Source organism: Dipodomys merriami, unplaced genomic scaffold (assembly GCF_024711535.1).
Source record: "Dipodomys merriami isolate MVZ:Mamm:240054 unplaced genomic scaffold, mDipMer1.0.p SCAF_98, whole genome shotgun sequence".
Classification (NCBI taxonomy): domain Eukaryota; kingdom Metazoa; phylum Chordata; class Mammalia; order Rodentia; family Heteromyidae; genus Dipodomys; species Dipodomys merriami.
In genome coordinates, this window is record NW_027206601.1 from 2041409 (window position 1) to 2062454 (window position 21046).

The following is a 21046-nucleotide window of genomic DNA, read 5'->3' on the forward strand; positions in this document are numbered from 1 at the left end:
ACACACACACACACACAGAGAGAAATCTTCTCTTTGCTTAAAGAGTAGACTAGGGTTGCTGAGGGGACTAACAAGAACCCCTCCAGAGCAGAATGGGTCCTTAGGCACCATCTCTCTTCTGCTCGGGCAGCAGGAAGCAGCACCCTTCACACTCCTGGGGCGGGAGCAGCAAGTGGGCAGGGCCACACTCCTAGGGCTAGAACCCACTTCCTACTTTACCACAGCAGTGCAGGAGGAGTTTGCACTGGGTCCGGGCCTCCCCTGGCCTTCGCTCTGCTCCCTAGGGTCTGGTGTACAGAAAGGTTGGGCCACCCTGGTCTGAGGATGGAGGACGAGGAAGGTCCTGAGTATGGCAAGCCTGACTTTGTGCTCTTGGATCAAGTGACCATGGAGGATTTTATGAAGAACCTGCGGCTCAGGTATATGTAGGGCTGGGACTTGGGACTCCTTTCTTTCCTAATCACCCCCTCTCCTCACAAACCTGAGGGTAACCTGAGAGGCACTTTGTTCCCCATCATCAGAGAAAGGAACAGAGCCAGGCAGGCTGAAATGAACCTTGAAGCATGTCCCAGAGAGATCCGAGAGAGCTGGTGGCTGCCCACAAAGTGACTGCCATCAGGTCTCAGCTGCCCCGTCTCGCTCCCTAACATGACTCATGTGCTCTGTCACCTCTTTCTATAACAAGGCCATCACATGAGCCCGCTAGGACCGACAGGCAAAGACATTGGACAGGAGCTGTCCCCTTTCCAACTCCTGACCTGCTGATTCTTTCTCTCTGAATCTTATATAGGGCCTTGGGGATCCCAACATGAAGTGGGCAGGTTCTCCTTGGGATCCAAACCATCTCACCTATTGAGATCATGCTCCAGGGATGAGATACAGAGTGTAGGTGACATTGGAGCCCATTTGGTATGGAAGAGCACAGGAGTGGGGGGCATGGCACACCGGTGGCCTTGTGTGTGGCTGGGTCTCATGCCTGCCTCCTAGAGAGGTCTCTCCTATGTGTCAGGAGAGCATAGGGACCAGGAGTCCCCCCAAGCATAGAGGCCAGGAGCCTGGTCCCGACCCAAGGAGAGGGTGAGGCAGGACATAGCTTAGAGCTCTGTGTGCTTTGTGTGCACCTTGAACACTGAGTCTAGAGAGGAAATTGACTAGCCACCAGCCACACAGCATGGAGAAGGGTGTGAGCTGAGCCTTGTGAGGTGCCTGGTGAGGCCACAGAGGAAGAGGAACCCCGGACAGAGCTGCCTGGTGATGGGTGGGTCCCACACACCAAAAGCAGTTGGGGCCATGGAGCAAATTCTTGGGGCCAAGGGGCAAGTTCTTGGAGCCACTTTTCCCAGGGGTAGAAAGATTTAGAGAGGTACAGGCTCCAACTGGTGACTTGGTTTGTGAAGGTTAAAGAAATGTGAAGGTATATTTGAAGAGAGGTGTCAGCCAAGACTGGGGATACAATGACAACAGACCATAGGCACCATACTGCCCCTCCCTGATGTCTGGGTGGGGCAGGGCGGGTCCCCTTCCCTGTTAGGTTCCGGCCTAGGCCCCAACACAGGAAACAGTCAAGTCTGCTCCTCCTTTCTCTCAGATCCCCTATCAACCAGCCTGCCCGGCAAGGTCCACGCAGGAGCCAGCCCTGAGGCTGCTGGGTACATGAATGGGGGGTTGTGATCGCTGGGGCCTCTGTACCCCGTAGACAGCATGTAGAACCCATGCTCTAGGCTGTGGCTCAGCTCACCAGGATGCCACCACGGATTCCCTTCGCCCTTCTGTGTGCCAAGCCATTTTTGGTAGGGGCACTGGTTGACTGGGGCTGCTTACACACGAATGCTGAGGTCTTGCTCTGCTGTACCCAGATTTGAGACAGGCCGTATCTACACCTACATTGGGGAAGTGCTGGTTTCTGTGAACCCCTACCAGGAGCTGCCCCTATATGGACCCGAGGCCATCACCAGATACCAAGGCCGGGAGCTCTATGAGCGGCCACCCCACCTCTATGCTGTGGCCAATGCTGCCTATAAGGCAATGAAGCGCAGATCCAGAGACACCTGCATCGTCATCTCAGGTACCTGTCCCAGTGGCCCAGGCACCTGAGCCACCCCCTGGTTTATACATGACAGGGGGTGGGTTGCTTAGAGCATCTCCCATTACCTGGGATGGATATGGCCAGAACAGGGAAGTAGGCGAAGAGGCACAGCATTGTTGATTCTTCTACCTTCTGTCTTCTTGGCAGGGGAGAGTGGGGCAGGGAAGACAGAAGCCAGCAAACACATCATGCAGTACATTGCTGCAGTCACCAACCCAAGTCAGAGGGCTGAAGTGGAAAGGTAAGCATCTCTGGGCCCTAGCAGCGTCAAGACTTCTGTGCTAGGGGAAGGGCCTGGCACTAAGAAGCAAGAGATGGGAGCTAGAGCCCAGATTAGGCCCAAATTCAGTCAAGGTTGCAGAGGTAAGATACAGTTGGGCATGCCTAGGATCTCTCAAATGAGGGAAATGAAAGCTGTCAGCTGTGGAAAGATTGTCACCAATGGGTGGGGTTATAGAAACTGGAAATGGCTAAGGACAGGGCAGAGTCATCCCTGGGAGTCCAAGAAAGACTGTAGGAATTTGGTAGTCTGACTAGAATAGTAGAACATGCTGGCAGGCATGTGGGTTACAGCTGGCTCAGACCTAGGAAGGGCTGGCCTACCCATACCTCTGCCTCTCCTCCAGGCCTTGCAGAAGTGGCTTTCTGTGTCTGGGCCTGACTCTTCCTGGGTGGGGTGGTGGGTGCTGATGAGGTCAGTTCCTAGGCACACGTGGCCAGCATTGCCATCTACACTATGGCCTGAAGTGCACTGAAGAATAGTCAGATCACCTTTGTCTTCACCTCCCCTAGGTTGCAGTTGAGGGGGGAGAGCACAAAAAAGCAAAGAATAGGCTTGGCACCAGTGGCTCACGCCTTTTAATCCTAGCTACTCAGGAGGCTGAGATCTGAGGATTGAAGCCAGCCCTAGCAGGAAAGTCCATGAGACCCTTTTCTTTAACCACCAAAAAGCTGGAAGTGGAGCTATGACTCAAGTGGTAGATCACTAGCCTTGAGCAACATAGCTAGGGGACAGCATCCAGGCCCTGAGTTCAAGGCCCACAACTGCCAAAAAAAAAAAAAAGATGAAGAAGGAAAGAATAACATTTTCTGGATGCTTGGTCTGGACTTAGAGCTACACAGACCATGTACAACAGCAGCAAGTCAGTCAGGTCCATGCCCAGAGACACTGGGCAAGGTGGGACCTGGGGATCTCTACTCCCTCCCAGTCAGTTTCCTGAGATGCTGTGGTTAATGTGGGGAAGACTCAGGCAGGTCACTGTTTTACAGCTAGGCATCTTTATCTTCAGTCCTAGCCCTTCTGTCCACAGGGTCAAGGATGTGCTGCTGAAGTCCACCTGTATACTGGAGGCTTTTGGAAATGCCCGCACCAATCGCAACCACAACTCTAGCCGTTTTGGCAAGTACATGGACATCAACTTCAACTTTAAGGGAGATCCCGTGGGAGGACACATCCACAGCTACCTCCTGGAGAAGGTGGGCCAGTGGGCCGACACACCCTTTCCTTCCAAGGTCTCAGGCCTCAGGGTCTGAGTGTGATATGAAGTTGGAAAAGCTGCGCTGTCTCTGTGGTCCTTCTCTTGGTATCCTCCCAGGCTAGATACTCTAATCTCCACCCTTCCCTGTATCTGAGAGCTGAGAACACTCAAATGGTGTCGGGGGGGGGGGGGTGGGGTGGGGTGGGGTGGGGGGCTGACCATTCCCAGGCTAAAATCCAGCTGCTCCTCTCCCTCAGTCTAGAGTCCTCAAGCAGCATGTTGGAGAAAGGAATTTCCATGCTTTCTACCAGGTGAGCCTCTGTGGCTAGGGTGGGGTTGGGGGGAGGAGAGCAAAGAAGAGAGGGGAATGAGGAGATCAGCAAACTGGGCCCACCTTCTATAACCTTGCTACTGTGCTCTGTTCTACTTACCCCAGCCATTACCCTCACTCCCCACCACACCCAGATGCCCGCCTGGTCCTCACCCAGATGGGAGCTTCTTCTTTTTTTTTTTTGCTGGTTGTGGAGCCTGAACTCTGGGCCTGGGCGCTGTCCCTCAGCTCTTCAACTCAAGGCTAGCACTCTACCACTTGAGCATCAGCCCCACTTCTGGCTTTTTCTGCTTATGTGGTGCTAAGGAATCGAACCCAGGTCCTCATGCATGCAAGGCAAGCACTCTACCACTGAGCCACCTTCCCAGCCCAGCTATACCTTCTTCCCCACTATATTAACTTCCTCTGCCATCTCTTGGTTCCAGATTGGGAGGTAGGATGTATTCTTGTATAATCTGTGCCTCTGGGAGGGGTAGGATGGGAAAAGATTCCTTGGAGATGAGTGGCTTAACTAAGGGAGCTTTGTGTCTACAGTTGCTCAGGGGCAGTGAAGACCAGGAGCTGCAAGCACTCCACCTGGAAAGAAACCCTGCTCTGTATAATTTTACACGCCAGGGAGCTGGTCTCAGCATGGGTGCTCACAATGTAAGGGCAAGAGTTTAAATAAGGTTGGGCCCTGGGTCCTAGGAATGGGGAGCAAGAAATAGGTGGTGATGGATTTAAATCAGGGGAGTTGTCAACAGCTCAGGTGAATGTGGAGGGCAGAGGACAAACAGCTCAGGGAGGAGATAAGTTGTAGGCTCCTAGGTGCCTGGTATGGAAGACTCAGAGGTCCAGAGAAGGCAGATGCCCTGGACCCCACATTGGCCTGAGTGGTTAAACTCTTACTCCAGGGTCTGGACAGTGATGAGAAGAGCCATCGGGCAGTGACTGAGGCCATGAGAGTCATTGGTTTTAGTCCTGAGGAGGTGGAATCCATCCATCGCATCCTGGCTGCCATATTGCACCTGGTGAGCTTGGCCAAGAGGACCACAGGAGTGTCCCTCCAGGAGCCATGAGAGGCAAAGAAGGCACTCCTGAGAGATATCCCAGTGAAGTTGACGAGCTGACCCTTTTTCTGCTGAGAGCTGAGAACACTCATATGGGGTCCGGCTGAGGACTAGTGATAAGATCAGTGGGTGTCTGGGTAGAAACCACGTTCCTACTGCACCATGAGTGACAACATAGCAAGAAGCAAGCATCGAGCATGCTGCCTCTTGGGGCTATTGTTCATGGGCTCATCCTCTTTTCTCTGTGAGAGATGCAGGGAGCAAATCTCAGAGTGAGAGACCTTACTTATGAATCTAGAATGCTCTGCTGTGTCTATGGCCTGCAGTGCCCAGCTGGTCATAATATCTAAGCAGGACCTGGGTCCATGACTCCCATCCTTCTCCCCACTCAAAAGTGTCTGGGCTCCTTGGAGCCTGGACTGTTCATGATCCTTTCATTGCCAGGGAAACATCGAGTTTGTGGAAACAGCAGAAGATGGGCTGCAAAAGGGAGGCTTAGCAGTGACCGAGGAGGCTCTGGTGGGCCACGTGGCCAAGCTGACAGCCACACCCCAAGACCTCGTGCTCCGTTCCCTGCTGGCTCGGACAGTGGCTTCTGGAGGCCGGGAGCTCATAGAGAAGGGCCACACTGTGGCTGAGGCCAGCTATGCCAGAGATGCCTGTGCCAAGGTAACAACACCCCCCCTTCCCCCCCACTTCCCCCCTCTTCCTCCCTCCCCCTCCCTCACCACTGAGGTGGTTGGCAGGGAATCTCAGAGGCCAGGTCGGTGGCAGTAAGAAATAGTGTGCTCCATACCAGGCGGTATACCAGCGGCTGTTTGAATGGGTGGTGAACAGGATCAATGGCATCATGGAAGCTCGTGGTCGAGACCCTCGGCGTGACGGCAAGGACACTGTCATTGGGGTACTAGACATCTATGGCTTTGAGGTGTTTCCTGTCAACAGGTAGGCAGCCCAGTCAATGGCATCCCCTTCTAATTCCCCAACCACTGCAATCCAGAGAGCTGTGGCCGAGAGGCAGGACTGTCTAGATTCTCCTGCTGGTCCCTGGGCCCCAAGACTCATACCTTCTAAATGTGGCTTGGCTGTGCCCTGAGACAAGAGTGTCTTTAGGAAAGGCAGGCTTTGGAGCTTCACTTTGGGTGTTTAATTCCCAAGTCCATTCCAGAATGGGCATGGGGCATAGGTAGGGGCAGAATGAAGCCAGTTGGTCCAGCACAGCCCAGGAGATGTTGGGGGGAGGGCTGGCCATCCATCCCACCTGTCCTTGGGAATAAAGCCTTGTCTCATAGCTTCGAGCAGTTCTGTATCAACTATTGCAATGAGAAACTCCAGCAGCTGTTCATCCAGCTCATCCTGAAGCAGGAACAGGAGGAGTATGAGCGTGAGGGCATCAGCTGGCAGAGTGTGAGCACCGATGCTGGGCTGGGGCGAGGGCTGGGTGGAGGAAGATGACCAGCAGCCTCCTGGGCCTAATGCAAGCAAATGAAGGGGAAGTGGCTGGCTAGTGAGAGGGCTTTGGGAAACATTTGACTGCCTGCCTCTGTTCCAGGTGGAATACTTCAACAACGCGGCCATAGTGGAGCTGGTGGAGCGCCCCCACCGGGGCATCTTGGCCGTGCTAGACGAGGCCTGTAGCACCGCAGGGCCCATCACCGACCATATCTTCCTGCAGACCCTGGACACGCACCACCGCTACCACCCTCACTACTGCAGCCGCCAGGTGCTCTAGCTGGCCCTGTGTCAGGACCCAGGCTGGTGGGACATACTCAGAGGTGTCTTCAAGCTGTGTGTGCCTCTTGAGGCCTGGGCATAACCCAGTTGGTGCCATTGTGGCAATCGCTCTACCCAGGCAGGAGGGTTGTGGGATTGTCCCCTCATGCAGACCCCAGACCTGCCTCTGTCTTCTATGCCTTGACCTCAGCTTGTGCCCTAGCTATGTCCCACTGACAAGACCATGGAGTTTGGACGAGACTTCCGGATCAAGCACTATGCAGGGGACGTCACGTAAGTGCCTCTCCCACTATTTATCTCTCTTGTACATGGCACAAAGCAGGAGTGTTCTGGGGAAATGGCCAGGTTCTCCATCCTTCACTAGAGGGCAGGATCAGAGGCTCTTTTAATTTTATTCTAGTATTATGGCTTGAACTCTGGGCCTGCAGTACAAGAGTGTTGTCCCTTAGCTTTTTTGCTCAAGGCTGGTTCTCTACTACTTGTGCCACATCTCCACTTGTAGCTTTGTTTTTGTTTTTGTTTTGTTGGTCATGAGACTTTAACTCAGAGCTTGGGCACTGTTCTTGAGCTTTTGTGCTCAAGACTAGCATTCTACCACTTTGAGTCACAGCACCACTTCTGGCTTGGGGGTGGTTAATTGGAGATAAAAATCTCATGAAGCTTTTCTACCCAGGCTGGCTTGGCCAGGCATGTGTTTTATGTTTGGGTATGTGTACACGTGTGCACACCAGTTACTGGGGCTTGAATTTGTTTTTTTTTTGTTTTTTGTTTTGGGTCTGGTCATGGGGCCTGAACTCTGGGCCTGGGTGCTGTCTCTCCCTCAGCTCTTCAGCTCAAGGCTAGCGCTCTACCACTTGAGCCACAGCGCCTCTTCTGGCCTTTTTTCTTTTTGCTTATGTGGTGCTGAGGAATCGAACCCAGGGCCTCAGGCATGTAAGGCAAGCGCTCTACCACTGAGCCACCTTCCCAGCCCCGGCCTCAAATATTTGCTTAAGGATGGCACTCTACAACTTGAGCCATGCTTCCAGTTCTGGCTTTTGACCTGTACATTGGAGATAACAGTCTCTCAGATTTGTTGGCCCAAGCTGCTTTTGAACTGTGATCCTCAGATCTTAGTCTTCTAAGGAGCTAGGATTACAGGCGTGAGCCACCAGCATCTAGAGTCTGCTTTTTTTTTTGGCTAGGACAGCTGTTCCTGATCCCCTTTGTGCCTAAGAATAGTGTTCTACCACTTGAGCCTCAGCTCCATTTCTGTCTTTTTCTGAGTAGTTTATTGGAGAAAAGAGTCTTTCCTGCCTGGACTGGCTTCAAACTACAATCCTCAGATCTCAACCTCCTGAGTAGCTAGGATTGCAGGTGTGAGCCACTAGCACCTAGCTAGATTCTGCATTTTTATTGTTTTTTTTTTTGGTTTTGTTTTGTTTTTTTTTTTGGGTCCGGTCGTGGGGCCTGAACTCTGGGCCTGGGCGCTGTCCCTCAGCTCTTCAGCTCAAGGCTAGCACTCTACCTCTTGAGCCACAGCGCCATTTCCGGCTTTTTTCTTTTTGCTTATGTGGTGCTGAGGAATCGAACCCAGGGCCTCATGCATGCAAAGCAAGCGCTCTACCACTTGAGCTACCTTCCCAGCCCCAGATTCTGCATTTTTAAACAGATTCTTTTTATTAGTATATATTAATGTACAATGGGAGTTTCATTGTGGCATTTCATGTACACAGAATACCCCCAATGAATTCACTCCTTCCATTTCTGTTCTTCATTCTCCTTTCCCTCTTCCTAAAACAAGTTCAGTACATTTTATTATTCTATTTTTATTATTTTGGTCACATTTACCATCATTCACCCTCTCTGCTGGCCTTTCCCCCAGCCATTTGTACATGCACTCCAATAGAGTCTGATTGACTTTAGGAGAGAAACTTCTGTAGGAGGAATCAGGTGATGACAGAAAATGCAGAAGTGAGGGTGAAGGAAATAAAGCACCAAGGGCAGGAGGGAGGAAGAGATTGATCTATGAAACCAGAGTCAGGTGGGAGAAAGTGGGGACCTTCCTAGAGACAATCAGTGTTTAAGACCAGGTCACTGATCCCTTCTCTGGCCCCGGCCTTGGGCAGGTACTCCGTGGAGGGCTTCATTGACAAGAACAGAGACTTTCTTTTTCAGGACTTCAAGCGGCTATTCTACAACAGGTGGGCCTGGCTGGATGGGTGTGGGTGCCAGAGGGCAGGGCTCAAGGCCTTCTGGGAATCTAGCCCTATTTGCCTGGTAGACAGCCCAAGACACAAAGCTAAAGCTACATAGCTCCTGGGTCCCCACTGGGGTAGGCGGGCTACACCACAAGGGCAGCTGTGTATGCAGCCTGTGTTTGCAGCATGGATTCCACTTTGCGGGCCATGTGGCCAGATGGACAGCAGGACATCACAGAGGTGACCAAACGCCCCCTGACAGCCGGCACACTCTTCAAAAACTCCATGGTGGCCCTGGTGGAAAACTTGGCTTCTAAGGTATGTTTCACTCCCCTGACATTCCAGAACCTACTCTTTATGCTCCATGAAGGGCTCATAGTAAGACGTACTTGTCCTGTATGCCTGACTCCGTCTGCCTCAGTGGAGACCCCACCTACTGCAGAGGTTTTTTTGTGGGGGGATCAGTGGCCAGGTTTGATCAGTCAAGGAGCACAGGATTCAACCCAGCCTTCCCTGGCTCCCTATGTCTCAGGTGAGAAAGGACTGGAGAAACTGCTGGGTGCTTAAATTGGCCTGGTTCAGCTCCAGCTGAGAGCAGGGCAGATGGAGCCAGGAAACTGGCAGTAGTTTTTTGGGAGAGTTTCATGCCCAAAGTCAAAGGGGAATTTGAGGTCACACAGCAGGATGTTTTTTAAAATTTGTTTGTTTGTTTGTTTTTTGTCGGTCTTGGGGCTTGAATTCTGGGTCTAGGCGCTGTCCCTCAGCTCTTCAGCTCAAGACAAGCGCTCTACCACTTGAGCCACAGTGCCACTTCCGGTTTTCTGAGTGGTTTATTGGAGATTAGAGTCTCAGGGACTTTCCTGTGCATGCTGGCTTTGAACCACAATCCTCAGATCTCAGTCTCCTGAGTAGCTAGGATTTCAACAGTAGCCACGGGTGCCTGGCTAGCAGGGTGGGTTTAACAACAGAGTTGGCAGTTTCTCTCAGAAGAGAGAGAAAGAAAAAAAGAAAGATGTCCCTGGGTACCAGAAGCTCATATCTATAATTCTAATTCCTCAGGAGGCTGAGATCTGAGGATCATGGTTTGAATCCAGCCTAGACAGGAAAGTCCATGACTCTTATCTCCATTTAATCAGCAAAAAGCCAGAAGTGGAGCTATAGCTCAAGTGGTAGAGTGCTAGCCTTGAATGAAAAAGCTCAGTCCCAGGTTCTGAGTTCAAGCCCCAGTGCCAGCATAAGCAGGGGTGTGGGGTGTGGGGCAGAAGGGGAGGCCTGCCCCTGCTCTCCTGGACTGGAACTTGAATTGAGCCTCCAGAGTCTTTATCTGCCATAATTTCCTTTGGCCCAGCTCCCACAGTATAGATGCTCATGGGGGTGGGAAAGCCCTCTCCAGAGCAGCATATCCAGTTGCCATTGTGTTAGGCTACCATGCAACCTCTCTCCCTGCAGGAGCCCTTCTATGTCCGCTGCATCAAGCCTAATGAGGACAAGGTGGCTGGGCGGCTGGATGAGGACCACTGTCGCCACCAGGTCTCCTACCTGGGGCTGCTGGAGAATGTGAGGGTCCGTAGGGCTGGCTTCGCTTTCCGCCAGCCCTATCCTCGATTCCTGCTCAGGTATAGGCAGTGGGCCTGTCACTCTGTGGATCATGAACCCCATGTGGGGTCCAAGGGGTAGAAGCAGAGGGTCCCTCCATAGTGCTTCGCACTTGGCAGCTCACACTGGAGTTGCCATGCTGCTGATCTCAACTCCAAAATGTCTGTGAGGACATGCATGTGAACACATATGGGTGGTGTGCATGTGGATATGTACAGCCAGGAGTGGCAGGTGTGAGGACATGTATGGTAAGAGCACACGAGTGTGTGTCACGGATGCCTCAGCAAACTACTCAGAGTACTTCTTCCCCGGCCTTCTAGCACCCCTGTGGTCCCACCTGTCCTCTCAGGACAGTCGATCACTGTCCTGTCTTTGGTGACAGGTACAAGATGACCTGTGAGTACACATGGCCCAACCACCTGCTGGGTTCTGACAGGGCAGCTGTGAGCGCCCTTCTGGAGCAGCATGGGCTGCAGGGTGATGTGGCCTTTGGACATAGCAAGTTGTTCATCCGCTCACCCCGGACACTGGTTGCCTTGGAGCAGAGCCGAGCCCGCCTCATCCCCATCATCGTGCTGCTACTGCAGAAGGTATGAGGATATGGGACTGGGGGTGGGGGTGGGGAGTATGGCTCCTTCCCCAGGCAGGTCCTCATAGTGTTCCTGGGGATTCAAGGTCAAGATTCTTACACTGCTCTAAGATGTACACTGATCATATAATTCTCTCTCTCTCTCTCTCTCTCTCTCTCTCTCTCTCTCTCTCTCTCTCTCTCTCTCTCTCTCTCTCTCTCTCTCTCTCGCCAGTACTGGGACTTGAATTCAGGGCCTGCTTGTTGTCCCTTAGATTTTCACTCAAGGCTGGCATTCTACCGCTTGAGCCACAGCTCCACTTTTAGCTTTTTATTGGTGGTGGTGTTCATCATGGGGCTTGATCTCAGGCCTGAGTTCTGTCACTGAGCTCTTTTTGCTCAAGAAGGCTAGCACTCTACCACTTTGAGCCACCGCTCCACTTCTGGTTTTTGAGTGGTTATTTGGAGGTAAGAGTCTCATGAGGACATTTTTCTCCAGGCTGGCTTTAAACCATGATCCACAGATCTCAAGCTACTAAGTAGCTAGGATTGTAGGTGTGAGCTACTGGTGCCCAGCCCACTTTCAGTTTTTTGGTGGTTAATTGGAGATAAGAGTCTTAAGGACTGGCCTGCCCAAGCTGGCTTTAAATCATGATCCTCACATCTCAGTCTCCTGAGTGGCTAGAATTACAAGCTTGAGCTACCAGCACCCAGCATATAAGTCTCTCCTTTTTGTCAGTTGTGGAACTTGAACTATGGGCCTGGGCACTGTCCCTGGAGCTCTTCAGCTCAAGGCAAGCATTCTATCACTTGAGCCACAGTGCCACTTCCAGTTTCTTGGTGGTTAATTAGAGATAAGAGTCTCACCAAGCAGGGCACTGGTGGCTCACGCCTATAATCTTCGCTACTCAGGAGCCTGAGATCTGAGGATCACAGTTTAAAGCCAGCCCAGGCAGGAAAGTCCATGAGACTCTTATCTCCAATAAAACCACTTGGAAACTGGAAGTGGCACTGTGGCTCAAGCAGTAGAGCCCTTGCCTTGAGCTGAAGAGCACAGGACAGCGCCCAAGCCCAGACAGAGTTCAAGCCCCATAACAGACCAAAAAAAGAAAAAAAGAATCTCACCGACTTTCCTGCCCAGGCTGGCTTTGAACTGCAATCCTCAGATCTTAGCCTCCTGAGGCCTTGTAAGCTATGTAGTCTAGGTTCTGGGTTTGTGTGTGTGTGTGTGCATTTACTTTCTTTTTTTCCCTCCCTCCCTTCCTTCCTTCCTTCCTTCTGCCTCCTGCTTGCCTTCCCTCCCTCCCTTCCTTCCCCCTCCTTCCCTCCTTCCCTCCCTCCTTCCCTCCCTCTCTTTCTTTCTTTCTTTCTTTCTTTCTTTCTTTCTTTCTTCCTTTCTTTCTTTCTTCCTTTCTTTCTTTCTTTCTTTCTTCCTTCCTTTCTTCCTTCCTTTCTTCCTTCCTTCCTTTCTTCCTTCCTTTCTTCCTTCCTTTCTTTCTTTCTTTCTTTCTTTCTTTCTTTCTTTCTTTCTTTCTTTCTTTCTTTCTTTCTTTCTTTCTTTCTTTCTTTTTCCTCTCCCCCCCCCCCCCTCTCTGGTGCTGGTACTGGAGCTTCAGCACTCAGGGCCTCATACTCTCAGCTTCCTAATAGCTAGGCACTGGGAGCACCCAGCCAGTCCAGGTTTGATGAACACATTCTAGAATATTCCTAGGACTGGTCAGGTGACCTTAGAGGTAAGAAAGTCTTCATCTGCTCCTATCTCTCCTCTCATGCATGCTGGAGGGACCTGGAGGCCTTGTAGTACCAGCTTTAAAAGCCAGGCATAGGTGACAGGCACTTTTCTGAGGGTCTGCAAAGCTTTGAGAAGGGCTTGCCTTGCTTAGCCAGCCACAGATACAACCTGGACACCACCTCTGGCTGGACATGACTCCTGGGGGATGGGTCAGCCTCCCTGGAGGCAAGCTGGAATACTCAGGAAAGACATAAGGCATCATTGGGTTAGGATACCAGGCCTGGGCTGGACCTTAAGTCATGTCCTATCCCACCAGGCATGGCGGGGCACCCTGGCCAGGTGGCGCTGTCGGCGGCTTCGAGCAGTCTACACCATCATGCGCTGGTTCCGGAGGCACAAGGTGCATGCTCACCTGGCTGAGCTGCAGCGGCGATTCCAGGCTGCACGGCAGCCCCCGCTCTATGGCCGTGACCTTGAGTGGCCACCCCCCCCTGCTGTGCTGCAGCCCTTCCAGGACATCTGCCATGCACTCTTCTGCAGGTACTTATCCCATGTGCTGTGTTCCATTCAGCCAGCAGCCTCTCAACATTCGAGCCTATCAGCCCAGGCACACAGGGCCTCACTGAGAGCAGGAACAGGAAGCTGAGTCATATTAACTGATTGTCACAGCCCATGGTTGGCAGTAGAGTGACTGTCCCAGCACCATTGTGGTGGACATTTGAGGGCCATGGCCATGATCTACAGCGTGGAGAATGACTAGTTAAGACTGGGAGTGGGGACTGGGAATGTGGCTTAGTAGTAGGGTGTTTGCCTTACATGCATGAAGCCCTGGGTTCGGTTCCTCAATACCACATAAACAGAAAAAGCCAGAAGTGGCACTGTGGCTCAAGTGGTAGAGTACTAGCCTTGAGCAAAAGCAGCTCAGGGACAGTGCCTAGGCCCTGAGTTCAAGCCCCAGGACTGGCAAAAAAAAAAAAAAAAAAAAAAAAAAGCAACCAAAAAAACACCTGGAAGTAGCCGGGTGCTGGTAGCTCACGCCTGTAATCCTAGCTACTCAGGAGGCTGAGATCTGAGGATCGCGGTTCAAAGCCAGCCCGGGCAAGAAAGACCATGAGACTCCTATCTCCAATAAACCACCAGAAAACCGGAAGTGGCGCTGTAGCTCAAGTGGTAGAGCGCTCGCCTTGAGCTGAAGAGCTGAGGGACAGTACCCAGGCCCAGAGTTCAAGCCCCACGACCGACAAAAAAAAAAAAAAAAAAAAAAACACCTGGAAGTGGAAGACAGAGCCTTGAAGGCTGTGTAATTCTCCAAGATGAGACCTAGAGCGTGTGTGCCAGAGCAGAGGGGTGCTAAGTGGTCATGGTCTAGGGACAAGCAATGGGAATGGCAGGAGAGATCAAAGGATGGCAGTAGGTAGGTCTTAGGGAGCTCAGGCTGAGGACGAGCTTTCCTGGGGGAGGGGTGGGGAGAGCATGAACGCACAAGTAAGCATCCTCTGATGGCTGCACAATTCCAGATGGAGGGCCTGGCAGCTGGTGAAGAACATCCCCCCTTCCGACATGGCCCAGATCAAGGCCAAGGTGGCTGCTATGGGGGCCCTGCAGGGGCTGCGTCAGGACTGGGGCTGCCAGAGGGCCTGGGTTCGAGACTACCTGTCCTCTGTGAGTGCTGGGCAGTCCTGGGTGGTGGAGACGCTGTTTCTATATCCAAAATGGTGGTGTCTGGCCTGTTGTCTGAGGCTTTGGCACCTGCCCTTCTCTCTAGATTTCATCCCTGTGTCTTGAGGCTTAAGGCCTCTCTCTCTCTCTCTCTTTCTCTTTCTCTCTCTCCCTCTCCCTCCCTCTCTCTCTTCTTTTCTCTTTTGTTGGTCGTGGGGCCTGAACTCTGGGCCTGGGCACTGTCCCTCAGCTCTTCAGCTCAAGACTAGCGCTCTTCCACTTGAGCCACAGTGCCACTTCCAGCTTTTTCTGCTTACATGATGCTGAGGAATGGAACTCAGAGTCTCATGAATGCAAGGCAAGCACTCTACCACTGAGCCACCTTCCCAGCCCCTTCCTTCCTTCCTTCCTTCTTTCTTTTTTGTTCGTTATGGGGCTTGAACTCAGGGCCAGGGTGCTGTCCTTGGGCTCTTTTGCTTAAGGCCTAGTGCTCTATCACTATGAGCCACAGCTCCACTTCCAGTTTTCTGATGGTTAATTGGAGATTAGAGTCTCACAGACTTTTCTGCTCAGGCTGGCTTTGAACCATGATCCTCATGTCTCAGACTCCTGAGTAGTTTGGGTTACAGGTATGAGCCACCAGTGCTTTTCTTTCCTTTTTTTTTCTTCTTTCTTTCTTTCTTTCTTTCTTTCTTTCTTTCTTTCTTTCTTTCTTTCTTTCTTTCTTTCTTTCTTTCTGGTTCATTCTTCCTTCCTTCCTTCCTTCTTTCCTTCCTTCCTTCCTTCCTTCCTTCCTTCCTTCCTTTCTTTTCCCTTTCTTCCTTTTTTCCTTCTTTCTTTCTTCCTTCATTTCTTTCTTTCTATCCCTCCCTCCCTTCCTCGTTCTCTCTCTCTCTTTCTCCCCCCCCCTTTCTTTTTTTCATTTGCCAGTACTGAGGCTTAAACTTAGAGCCTGGTTGCTGTCTCTTAGCTTATTCCTCATGGCTAGCACCTATCCATTCTACTCCTTAAGACACAACTCCACTTCCAGATTTTTGGTGGTTAATGGGAGATAAGAGTCACACAGATTTTCCCGCCCATGCTGACTTTGAACCATGATCCTCAGATGCTAGCCTCCTGAGTAGGTAGAATTACAGGCATGAGCTACTGGTACCTGGTACCTTAAGGGTTTTCATCACCCCCACCTCCAGCCTGGGTTCTGCTGAGCAGCTCCTGACCTTAACAGTCAGGTGCGCATGTGCACAATCGTACCACCACTGTCATGGCTTCCTTAGTTCTCTCCTGGCTGCTGTGAGTTTGCTGTCCCTGGCCCTGGTCTTCAGAGGGCAGAAAGTCTAAGGGCTTTAGACTCATCCAGGGGCAGATTCTTTGTGGAGAGGCCAGGTTCCTGGCTCCTTCCTGCCTTCTCGGGGGGTGGGGGGGTCGGGTCTGTCCAGAGCTACCTACACAGTGAAGGCTGGATTTGAACAGTCATGGCCAGCTGGGTGGGTGCTGGGATGAGGAGGGCAGAGCGTAGACCTGGATGTCAAAGCAGGAGGGCTCTGTGCATGCTTCCTTCATGAAATCCAGTGCTACTTGGCACATGTACATGTCTGTGATTCTGTTTCCCCAAAGTGAAGGACAACTGTGGTGATTCCCAGGGATTTGCCCTCAGTTGCCTGTAATCCCAGGCCTCATCCTAAGCACACACACCATCCCTTCCTCTCTCCTCAGAGCACTGACAACCCCACAGCCTCAGGCCTGTTTGCTGAGAGACTCAAGGCACTTCGGGAGAAGGATGGCTTTGGGACTGTGCTGTTTTCTAGCCACGTCCGCAAAGTTAGTACTGGGTCCAAGGGTTCATGGAGGGGATGGGTTGGAGAAGCTCAGCTCAGGAGAGACCTGAAATGGCTCCAACCTAGGCCTGCTAGGCTCAAGCCTGAGATGCTAGGAACCATCCTCCTGGGCCAATTAATGAGGACCCAAGGAAGGGAAGAAGAAGGGACTGCTGGGGCCAGGAGGGGCACATATCCAGCCTCACATCTGTAGGTGAACCGCTTCCACAAGAGCCGGGACCGGGCCCTCCTGCTCACAGACCGGCACCTCTATAAACTGGAGCCTAGCAGGCAGTACCGGGTGATGCGGGCCGTGACCCTGGACATGGTGAGTACTGTGGGCCAGGCTGTGTGCAGAGCATTCACGAGGGATACAGTGGGCCCCTGGAGGGGAGATCTACCTCAGTCTCCTTTTCCCTGTTCATCTATGCTTTCCCAGATCACCTTAAAACCCACCTGCTGGGGCTGGGAAGTTGGCTCAGTGGTAGAGCGCTTGCCTTGCATGCCTGAGGCCCTGGGTTCAATTCCTCAGCAGCACATAAGCAAAAAGAAAAAAAGCCGGAAGTTGTGCTGTGGCTCAAGTGGTAGAGCGCTAGCCTTGAGCTGAAGAGCTGAGGGATAGCACCAGGCCCAGAGTTCAGGCCCCACGACCGGACCCCTCAAAAAAACAAACAAACAAAAAAACACCTGCCTAGCTGGGTGCCAGTGGCTCATGCCTATCATCCTAGCTACTCAGGAGGCTGAGATATGAGGATCAAGGTTCAAAGCCAGCCCAGGCAGAAAAGTTTGTGAGACTCTTATCCCCAATTAAGCAGCAAATAACTCTAAGTGTAACTGTGGTTCAAGTGGTAGAATATTAGCCTTGAGCAAAAAAGCTCAGGGACAGCACCTAGGCCCTGAGATCAAGCCCCAGGTTGGACACGGACACACACACACACACACACACACACACACACACACACACACACACACACACACACACACACACACACACACACACACACACACACACACACACACACACACACACACACACACACACACACACACATACACACACACACACACGAGTGATGGGGCACCCTACTGAAAACCCTGCAGTGGCTTCCATTGCTGGGGATTGAAAGAGGTTCTGGACCCACCAGTTCCACAGGTTACCTTGTTCCTCCACATGTCAAATGGCCTCTCTCTCCACTTGTGCCTATTTAGCAGAGGCAATGTCTCACCTGGGCATGATTGAATACATTTGAGCCCCCTTCTCAGTGTTCAGCCACCTCACCTCCCAGGAGACCCACCTTTGCCTGGCTCTGGGGCTACTTGTCTCTTGCCTGGAAGCTATCCATTCTGCAAATTCTCCTTCCCACAGAACAATGCATAGCCTGGGGCAATGATTAAGACTGGCTTACCTCTGGGTCTCTCATGATCTGGGGAGTACTTACACCTGTCAGAGTAGAAGGGCTTTTAACCTCATCCTGCATCATCGTGCAGTAGCCATGTGCCAGGGGGGCAAAATAACTGTTATCAAAGTAAAATAAAACTGAAAACTCAAGCCGGGCACTGGTGGCTCACACCTACTAGCTACTCAGGAGGCTGAGATCTGAGGATTATGGTTCAAAGCCAGATCAGGCAGAAAAGTCCATGAGACTCTTGTGTCCAATTAACCATGAGAAAACCAGAAGTGGAGCTGTGGCTCAAAGTGGCCTTGAGCAAAATGCTCAGCGACAGTGCCCATGCCCTGAGTTCAAGCCCTATGACTGACAAAAACAAAAACAAAACTAAAAACTTAGCTGGGCACTGGTGGCCCAAGCCTAAAATGCTAGCTTCTCAGTGAAAGGCTTCCCCCCGCAAATCACTTGGACACATCGTTAGTTTAATGTCAGGAGCCTGACAGTCTGTCTCACAGTCAGAGAGCAGTAGCTAGAGGGGACTCCAAGCATGGTTATCTGGGGTCAGGTTCACGTGAGCTGTGAGGGACGTGAGTGGGGGGCTCCGTTGTGGCAGGGCCAAGATTAATGATTGCAGCCACACAGGCAGGAAATTACTTCAGGGGGACTGTTGTTACCATTGATGGTTGTAGCTACACAAATAAGATACTGCTTCAAGGGGGGAGGGTTGTTTGTTACTGGTTGAAGTAACAACCTGTTTTGAAAGGCTCTGACACCCCTGTGTCAGCTAAGCACCATGCTTTAGTGCAAGGCCTAAAATGGGGGTGGTGGTAGGGTATCTCCTGAGATAGAGGAGATCATGCTAACACTCAGTAGGCTAAGATCTGAGGATCACAGTTCAAAGCCAACCCAGAAGACTCAGATCCAATTAAACAGCAAAAAGCCAGAAATGTGTGTGTGTGCGCGTGCACACAAAACCAAAAACCAAAGTCATAATAGCACATTGAAGTGTCTATGCCTGGTGTCTTACCCTATCTGGAGAGCGTTGGGTCCCTCAGACATATGCTGATTGTTGTATAGGCCAATGTGTGCCACACATTGAAGTGCTTGGTAGCCATAGGTAAGCAATGGCTGTTATAAGGATCTAGAATTTTCCAACATGGCAGAAATTTGTATTGTTCACAGGGATGTTGGGAAGGCAGGGATAGTGGAGAGGGTGGCTGAATGTTGGAGCAGATCTACTACCAAAGGCAGAGCAGCCAAATGGAAGCCAGGAATGTCTTCCTAGCGAGGGCTGGGGTGCAGGGTCTGCACTTTCCATGTCCCTGATGCCAAGTTTTTTGCCCAGGTGACAGGGCTGAGTGTGACCAGTGGACAGGACCAGCTGGTGGTGCTTCATGCACGGGGCCAGGACGACCTTGTGGTGTGCCTGCACCGATCCCAGCCACCACTGGACAATCGCATTGGAGAGCTGGTGGGCATGCTGGCTTCACACTTGCAAGCGTAAGTCTGGGACTGGTAAGGGATGTGTGGAAGCAGAGCTTTGCCACCCTAACCCCCTACTTTTCCTGCTCCAGAGAGGGTCGAGCTCTGGAGGTCCGTGTCTCCGACTGCATCCCACTGAGCCATCGGGGCACTCAGCGCCATGTCTCTGTGCAACCCAGGCCAGAGCAGTCTGAGCCAGATTTCTGCTGCAGCCGTGGTACCTTCACTCTCCTGTGGCCAAGTCGCTAAGCCAACCTAAGCCAAGCTGGCCTGGCCTCCCTGCAGCTCTTTACCCTGGCTCTGGACCTGCCTGGAGCCCCACACAATAAAAGATGCTCTGTCTATGCCTGGTGTCCTACCCCTTCTAGACGGAAGCACACATCCTCAGACATGTGTTGGCTGTTGTATAGGCCAATGTGCTTCTCACAGATCCTGCTCACTCACTGTGGGGGGTCACATGAACGGGAGGAGGACCAGAAGCCCAACCTGGGATGAAATGGCAAGACCTAGACCTCAGGGATGCAGCCCAGAGACAGGCTGGCTGTGGTACCTAGGGACTCAAGGGAAGAGTTCTCATGATGCCCCAGGCTGCCTCTCGGCTCCAGATTTTCTCACACCCACAATGGTCTCTGTCTCTCTTACTTCCTACTCATGTGTCTTCTGGCCATATTCCTTACTGTTTTTTTTTTTTTTTTTGTGGGGGGAGGCTTAGATTCCCCAGGGCAACTTAGAGCAGAGCTAAGGGAAGCAGATCTGGGGCACAGTGCAGCCATCACAGGATGTGGTTTGGGGCAACTGTGGCCTAACCTCTCACTAGAATCTTAAGTCTCTTTACTAGTTGGGATTACAGGAGGGTACCACCATATTAGACTTGTTTATTCCTTCTCCCCCGCCCCCCCCAGAGATGAATTGGGGTTAATCCTTCCTTACTTGTTTGAACCATTTCATTTGGAGGTCACCATCAGTACCTTTGGCTAAAGGGTTCATGCCTTCTGAGGCCCTCCATCCACTGTTCACATGACTGGGCAGCTACTAGGGGCATCAGGATCAGCCATCACAAGTCCCCAGGAGCCTCCATGAAGCCAGTCCCCAGTCTCTAGCAGCCCTGGACTGGGCCAGGCAGGTCATAAATGAAGGATATCATCCACTTTTGGGTCCTAAACGGTTCTATCAGGTGTGCCCTGTAGTCCGGTCCTTTGCAGATCATCTCCTCAGAGAACCAAGAAGCATCTGTTGCCAATTTTTTCCCTTCCAGTAATGGGGCTTGAATTCAAGGCCTCAAACTCACACTTAGCTTTTTCCACTCAGCTGTTCTTCTTCAACTTGAGTCATGCCTTCACTTCTGGCTCTTTGGTGGGTATTTGGATTAAGGGTCTCATGGATTTGTCTGCCTGGGTTGGCATTGAACCAAGAATCTCAGATTTCAGCCTCCTGAGAAGCTAGAATTATAGTTGTACCAGCTCTGCTGGCTTCTGTCCAGATCACTCGTCCCTGAGGTCTGGAAGGTGCCACAGGGAACCCAATGTACACTTGTCAAAGCTTTCTGAGATCTTTAGGAAGTTCTGTGAACAGGCCTCAGTGGATCTCTTTAAGCCAAGGATGGGCCTCAGTGAGATGGTCATGGAAACCCAGGCATGGGAAGAAATGTATTTGAAATCCAGCCTTCCAGGACTGTTCCTTGCCTAGGCCCTGAGTCTCAAAAGGCAACACTGCCAAGTGGTGCCAAGGACCTTGAGATCTAGCCCAAGGGATGGGCAACATGCTAGCGAGAAGGCCATCTAATGAACTCTGACCCCACAAGGTCATGTGTCACTTTGACACACCCTCATGGAGGGCTCACTTTGTGCCCATAGCTCCAGTGCTTCACAAATCTCCTCCTGCCTGATGCCTTTAAGGAAGGTTGGTGCTGCTATCATTACCTCAATTTCAGCTGAAGAAATAGTCTCCAT

The 21046-nt window shown here is 51.8% G+C and overlaps 1 protein-coding gene across 1 annotated transcript; it reads left to right on the forward strand.

Annotated features, from left to right (window-relative positions):
- Positions 1 to 209: 209 nt before the first annotated feature.
- Positions 210 to 19441, forward strand: Myo1g (myosin IG). The gene is made up of 22 exons (XM_070014592.1): positions 210 to 419; positions 1857 to 2065; positions 2234 to 2327; positions 3397 to 3562; positions 3822 to 3875; positions 4430 to 4540; positions 4789 to 4905; positions 5389 to 5613; positions 5744 to 5889; positions 6237 to 6351; positions 6497 to 6667; positions 6881 to 6951; positions 8787 to 8861; positions 9044 to 9176; positions 10308 to 10474; positions 10837 to 11044; positions 13071 to 13294; positions 14272 to 14416; positions 16127 to 16231; positions 16442 to 16555; positions 18961 to 19115; positions 19190 to 19441. Exons 1-22 carry the CDS (start codon positions 325 to 327, stop codon positions 19344 to 19346), a joined length of 3057 nt encoding a protein of 1018 aa, XP_069870693.1. The 5' UTR covers positions 210 to 324; the 3' UTR covers positions 19347 to 19441.
- Positions 19442 to 21046: the final 1605 nt, after the last annotated feature.

Coding starts and splice junctions, on each gene's coding strand:
- Myo1g (XM_070014592.1), top strand. CDS start 325: ATGGAGGACGAGGAAGGTCCTGAGTATGGCAAGCCTGACTTTGTGCTC. Junction 3,876..4,429: donor ATTTCCATGCTTTCTACCAG/GTGAGCCTCTGT, acceptor TTGTGTCTACAG/TTGCTCAGGGGCAGTGAAGA. Junction 13,295..14,271: donor TGCCATGCACTCTTCTGCAG/GTACTTATCCCA, acceptor GCACAATTCCAG/ATGGAGGGCCTGGCAGCTGG.